This window comes from Orycteropus afer, unplaced genomic scaffold (genome assembly GCF_000298275.1).
Source record: "Orycteropus afer afer isolate SDZICR_OR568_19922 unplaced genomic scaffold, OryAfe1.0 scaffold00074, whole genome shotgun sequence".
In the NCBI taxonomy this organism is placed as follows: Eukaryota; Metazoa; Chordata; class Mammalia; order Tubulidentata; family Orycteropodidae; genus Orycteropus; species Orycteropus afer.
This window is the reverse complement of record NW_006921661.1, coordinates 10,642,395-10,649,252: the sequence shown is the minus strand read 5'-3', so window position 1 is coordinate 10,649,252 and position 6,858 is coordinate 10,642,395. Positions and strand designations below refer to the sequence as shown.

General features: G+C 39.7%; 1 protein-coding gene across 1 annotated transcript in view; it reads left to right on the top strand.

Annotated features, from left to right (window-relative positions):
* Positions 1-6,192: 6,192 nt before the first annotated feature.
* The window catches only part of NUP98 (nucleoporin 98 and 96 precursor), a 92,998-nt gene continuing 92,332 nt past the window's right edge, over positions 6,193-6,858 (top strand). The window contains exon 1 of the mRNA XM_042780961.1: positions 6,193-6,268. Coding sequence (XP_042636895.1) covers positions 6,193-6,268 — 76 coding nt within the window. The remainder of the gene's footprint in view (positions 6,269-6,858) is intronic.

Here is a 6,858-nt window from a genome sequence, read left to right as displayed (position 1 = left end):
GTACACTCCCTGCTGCATATACATACCTAGTAGTTCAGCCTGTCCACCCATCTATCCACCCATATATCCGTGTTTGCCTTCACTGACAACAGTACTGAATGTGCAAAAGGGATAATAATTTTGTTCTTAAGTTAGAATTTTTTTTCTAAAGTAACTTGTTATTCAGTCTGTGTGTAAAAAAATATGTTAGTGGTAGTTTATCAGTTTAAAAAATGAGTGTGTCTGTGTTAGATTCTGGGATAGTAAACAGAACAATACTATCTTCTACCCTGGAAAAGCCCATTGTGTATGGCAGAGATGACTTACAGTGGAGGGGTGTTGTTGTAGTTCCTACTCATAGTGACCCTGTGTATAACAGAGTGAAACATTGGCTGGTTCTGCGCCATCTTCACAATCACTGCTATTTGAGCCTATTGTAGTCACTGTGTCAATATATCTCTTTGAGGATCTTCTTCCTTTTCACTGACCCTCTACTTTACCTAACATGATGTCTTCTCCAGGGATGGGTCCCTCCTAATAACATTCCAAAGTGTGTGAGACACAGTCTCACTGTCTTTGTTTCTAAGGAGCGTTTTGACTGTACTTCTTCCAAGGTAGATGTGATAGTTAAAACAAAAGCCAAACTCGTTGCTAGAGAGTTGATTCTGACTCATAGCTCTCCTGTAGGACCTAGTAGAACTGCCCCATAGGTTTTCCAAGGCTGTAATTTTTATAGAAGCCGCCTGCCACATCTTTCTCCCACAGAGTAGCTGGCGGATTAGGAGATGTCAAAGGTTTGGTTCTCTGGGAAGCAAAATCAGAATTGGAGAATGTCCTGTAAGATTTATACACACACACTCCTCACTTATCAATGTGGTTAGGTTCCAAAGACCAAGTTGTTATGTGAAAATGGAGGATGACCACTTCATATCACAAAATGGAAGGTAACTACATCATTACAAAACTGCCAAATTACATCATTATATAACTGCCAAATGACTGAGAATCATGGCACTACTAAGTTGACATACCACCTTAATGTTATCACTGCCAGCATTACTTGAGCCTCACACTTCAGTGTTCATTACTGCCAGGCATCTATCATTAATGAGGAAAATAGATAGATAGATGTTTTACTGTTGTCGTAAATGCAAAATGTTGGATAACAAGATAGTTGATAAGTTTGGTGTAGTAGGTATATTAGGGAGTGCTCTTGGGATCACAGGCAGTCCTGGTGGTGCAGTGGTTAAGCACTTTGGCTGCTAACTGAGAGATTGACAGCTTAAACTTGCCAGCCACTCTGCAGGAGAAAAATGTGGCAGTCTGCTTCCATAAAGATTTATAGCCTTGGAAACCTTCTGGGCAGTCTAGTCTGTCCTGTAGAAACTCTATGGGTCGGAATTGACTGGACAGCAGCTGGTGGGTTTGTTGGGATCACCACCTATAGAAGAGAGGAGAGAAATCGAATTGTGATGTTGTCTTAATGAAAGCCTCATCCAATCCGATGAAAAGTATGAAGTTGGGATTACCCTTCAGAATTAGCCAGAATTGGAGCAAAGGGACCTAGCTTTTGACTGTGGTTATAGACTGTCATCAGAAGGAGTGTGACCTTGGGTGAGGCCACACTGTTCAGCTGAGGCAGTTCTGAAAAGGGCTGGCAGCTGAGGGCTGTCTCCTAGTAGCACTCTCAGCAGCTGGTACAACAAATCCTTTAAAGGGATGTCTCTGTAATTGGTGTATCACAGTGCCCACTATAGGGAGTTAGGGTCCAGGTAGGTATATGCAAACAAGTCATAATATGCTGAGGAAGCCCAGAGGAATGACTTATTGCTAGAGAACTAGGGCAAGCTTATAGAAGAGATGACATTTGAGAGCAGAGGAGACTTTTTTTTATTGACTCAATGACATTTACACATAATCAGGAAGAGGAATGGTTGGTTTAAATAGGAATGAGTGAAATATATTATCCAGTCTTTAATTTCTAGCAGTTAGGATAAAAATCATGAGGCTTTTTTCTAAAGTCTTGGTTTGCTTCCATGGTGATAATGTTAAAGACTTTTTAGGAAAGCAGTATGATCTGGCTTAGAGTGAGACAGCCTCATATTTGTCACAGCTAAGAAGATAGGCTTAGACTGAGTGAGAAGCTTTTTTCCAGGAGTCTTAATTGGATTGGCTCCATACATTATCCCCTGTTCTTGGGTCTGAAACAGATGTTTTATAATACTACATATGTTCTTGTTTGTTGTGTCACTTTCTTCCTAGGATTGAGGGTGTTCATTGGGAGTAAGAAGATAGATTAAACTGTGGCTGCACCACTTATCAGTTCTCTGTCTTTGGGAAACTTGCTAAATCTCTGATTGTGTTTTCTCATCTGTAAAATACTGGTGGTGATGGATAATACCGACCTTTTAGAGTTGTTGAAATAATATGTGAAAGACCTTTGTAAACTGTGAGGTGTCCCCAGGATCTTATTACTCCTAAAAATCATTTCATGAAATATTTATGTGATGCTAGAGTTCTGTTTCAGAATGGGATTATTGAAAATCACATTGATTTTAGGAGCTGAGGGTTTGGATGCTGTAGATACTACGACCCAAAACTGCAGTATGAGAGAGATTGCCATCAAAATGAGTTGGCAGAGAGATCTAACTCCTAGCACAACTGTCAGTTCTGAATCTGTCATTGAAAAGCCAGTATAGACAGATTCATAGAGGTTTGGCCAAAGACTTCTGCTAAGTGCTTCTAAGAATATTTCCCTTGGAAAGGATAGTCAGCAGTTGATATGGTAAAGGCCCTGTCTGTCACTTTGTGATGCTTGATAAACTGGGAGGGCAGGAAACTTCAAGCACATCTCATTACTGAATTATTAATTGTGATTATATGAAACAGCCTCTAGTTCTAAGTGAATACATTAGAGTCATTTGGGGAGCCTTTTCAAAAAACACGTGTCTGTATCCCAACTCTGAAGATTTTAATTTAATATTTCTAGAATGGGACCTGAGTTGTATGTATTTTGTAAAAGGTTGTTAGATAATCTGATGTGGCCCTCTAGTTAAGAAGTACTGGTTCCAGTGAGCTTTGTTTAATCTAAGGAGTTACTCAATATCTAGATGTTAGGATAAATAAGTAAATGTTGGGCTACTGTTTTGTTGTTGTTACTTGTTTGTTTAAGGAAAGTTTGGGGGAGAGAATGATGTTGATTCTATAAAAAGCATTATGTATTCAGGGACATCGTGATCTTTTCTAAGGTTACACAAAATGTTTGGGTGTGTTAAAATACCAAAAAATGCTAATAGACACTGGAACATTGTGGAGGGCCCTCAAAATGTTGTATTTAATTCTATTATATGAAGGAAGCATAGTTTACTATAAGAAAAGCCTACTTCATTATGTGTATATAATAGAGAAGTCATCATACATGTCACAAAGTCCAATTAAGCATAATTGGCTATTTTCTGGGTATTTACATTCAAAATAGTTTGCTTATTAAGTAGTAGCAGGTCTCTTAAGAAATAATTACGGAGGTGGAAAGCCTTTGTATTTGGAAGCCTATACCAATAAGTCGTTTTTATTCAAATGGAGGGGGCAAAAAAAAAAAACAACCCAAACACCCTTTTTGTGGTTGTAGTTATTGTTAGAACACTCATCCAATTCATGAAGTCATATGAAGTCCAATTCAGGTGCATAGTTTGGATACTGGAGGGAATCATTCATATGAGGGTGGGCATTTTCATCAAAGATTTCCCCTAATGTTCCCAGAGGAAGTTAGAAGAAAGACAAGTCAAGGGGCTATAGGTCATAATAGAATGTCTGGGCACCAGAATCTCTGAGATCTGGAGATGGGAAGAGGAGCACCCATCATTGAAACCTATGAGAGCCGGAATTCAAGGAGACGGCTTTGTTTTTCCAGGTCTCTCAAGTTTTCCTCCCTTGACAGTGTGCATGCAGTCTTACCACTTTCTATCACTTGTTTTAGTAGAAAATATTTGAGCTTTCTTCTCTAACAGGTTTCTGCCTTACACAGGTTCCAGCTTTCACAGGTTTTACTGTAGTTTGAAAAACATAGAGAAGGGTAGTTTTTCTATAATCCAAACTAGAAAATAAAGCCTGACAAAAATCTTAGGTATTTTAGTGTTAGATACTTAGTGCTTTTTTAAAAATTTTTACTGTGATTTGGGTGAAAATTTACAAAGCAAATTCATTTTCCATTCAACAGTTCATACACATTTTGTTTCATGACATTGACTTCAATTCCCCACAATGTAACAGCTCTCTTCTCACTTCCTCCCTGTGGTCGCCTCTTCCCTGTGTCCTTTCCTATGCACTCCTGCCCCCTGAGCTGTCTCCCTGTGCAGACACTGCCCTTGTGTTCTTCCATGAGAGATCGTTCTGAGGAATACACCTCCCTGGTATAAATGCTTACCCCATATGCCTGTTGTTTGGCTGGAAGCCACAGGACTGAGTTCAGTTCCAGACCTGAAGGGTAACTAGGGGCCACATAGTCTCAGAGTTCTCACCAGGCTCTATCACACCAGCAAACCTGGTCTTTTTTTTTTTTTTTTTTAAATGATTTTGTGTTTTGTTCTACATTATTCTCCCATTGTATCCAGCATTGCCTGTACCGATCCCCCTCCAAGTGGTTGACAGTGGTAGCCAGGCCCATCTAATTCTTCTGGTCTCATGTTCATATAGGCTGAGGATCGCATGGTATACCAGTCACTTGGACTAATTGTTTCCATGCATCTTTGTTTTTATTCATTCTTCTTTGCTCTGGATGATGGGAGACTCATCGTTGCATCTAGATGACCACTTGCAAGCTTTTAAGACCCTAGTCACTATTCACCAAAGTAGGATGTGGAACAATGTTTTTGTGTAGTGTGTTATGCCAATTGAGCTTGATATTTCTGTGACTATGGTCCCGAGGCCACAGGTCCAACTACTCATTCCCTCCAGGTAACTGGCTATGGCCAAGAAGTCACCACAACCTTGTCCCCTGTCAGCTTTACTGTATACTCAGACATTCTTACAGCATATACAAATATGCTTAAAGAAACATTGTCTGGCAACCCTATACATGGTCCTGGGCACACTCCCCCCTGCCTAGATATACCTGTACACTCATCTGTCCACCCATAGATCAATGCTTGCCATCACTGACAACACAGTACTGTACATGCGAAAGGGTTCATCTTTGTTCTCTGTGGTGCTTAGTATTTTAAGTGATCAGCATAACAGAACATGGTTATAATTTTTGATGGGTATGATATATAATTTCCTATGTGACCCATATCAAAATTTGGTATAGTGGACCTGAAATCTTTATTTAAAGGGGGCTTAGGGTTTTTTTTTCCCCCCTTTTAAAAAATGAGGAGCCTTGGTGGCACAGTGGTTAAAGTGCTTGGCTGCTAACCAGAAAGTCGGCAGTTTGAACCCATCATCCACTCAGTGGAGGAAAGATGAGGCAGTCTGCTTTCATGAAGATTTACAGCTTTGGAAACCCACTGGGACAGTTCTCCTCTGTCCTGTAGGATCTCTATCAGTTGGAATCAACTCCATGGCAATGGTTTTTTTTGGGGGCGGGGGGCAAGGGGTTTAGGTAAGAAAAGTCAAAAAACATTGTTTTAAAGAGATGATTGTGGAGTTTAACTTCATATTATGGTACTTTTCAGCTCAGAATAGTAAGAGTATGGATGATGAAAGGTCATTTTACAAGTATATTTTATCATACAGAGCCTTAGGATAATGAATGAGAGTGAGCATTATGCTACAGCTGTGAACAGGCCTAACTAACTAATTTTGTAGAATGATTGTAGTATTGCTGTTAGCTGTCTCCCACCACGCACAGTAGAACAAGACATTGTCCAATCCGCACCATTGTCAAAAGTGGTTGCAGATCAGGCTGTTTTTGATCTCTTGGGTTTTCTTTGGCTGGTTTTTGGAAGCAGATCTCCAGGCCTTTTTTCCTAGTTCTTATTCCAGAAGGTCTGCTGAAATCTGCTCAGCATGATGACAGCACCCAACCCTTCATCAGTGCCAGGAACTGAACCAGGTCTCCACACGGAAGGCAGGAATTCTACCATTGAGCCACCATGCCCCTACTGGAGAATGATACACTTTCTGAAAGAGAATTATATTACATTCTGTGTTTTTTTTAAAAGAGTGATCATTTTTTTTCTTCTTTCCAGCTTTTTGAAGAAAGGACTCATTTCGAGGATGTTTAATAAATCATTTGGAACACCCTTTGGGGGTGGCACAGGAGGCTTTGGCACAACCTCAACATTTGGGCAGAGTAAGTTATAAATAAAAATGAAAGGAAGAAAAAGAAGGGGGGAGAAAATTTCTTAAGCTGTTCTTATTAAGGTCAAATTCACTCTGATACTTCAGAGTCACAACAAAATCTTTTTGAAAAAATGATTAACATGGTCTTGTTAAAAGATTTCTCAGAAAATAGAAATAGGTTCTGAGTTTTCATGACTTTATGACCATTATCGGTAGAAGATAGTTAAAATATTTTCATTAATTGGTTCTTTTAGCAAAAAGTCCTAATTTGTTCCTGTTTAAGCCAGGAAATAATTTTTTCGTGTTAAGTTCTAAAATCCCATTAGTGAACAACTATGGGATTTACTCTGTGAACAAGATGTGACATTCAGCAACATATATGTTAAATGTCAAAGTCCTAATCCCCACCAGCAAGTTCCCTTCCCATCCAGTATTGTACATGATTTTGGCTACTTATGATGTTGTTGTTGTTGTTATGTGCCATCGAGTCGGACCCGACTCACAGCGACCCCTCCTTGGGTTTCCGAGGCACTATCACTACGGAAATAGACTGCCCCATCTTCCTTCCTTCCAAGGAGTGGCTGGTGGGTTTGAACCGCC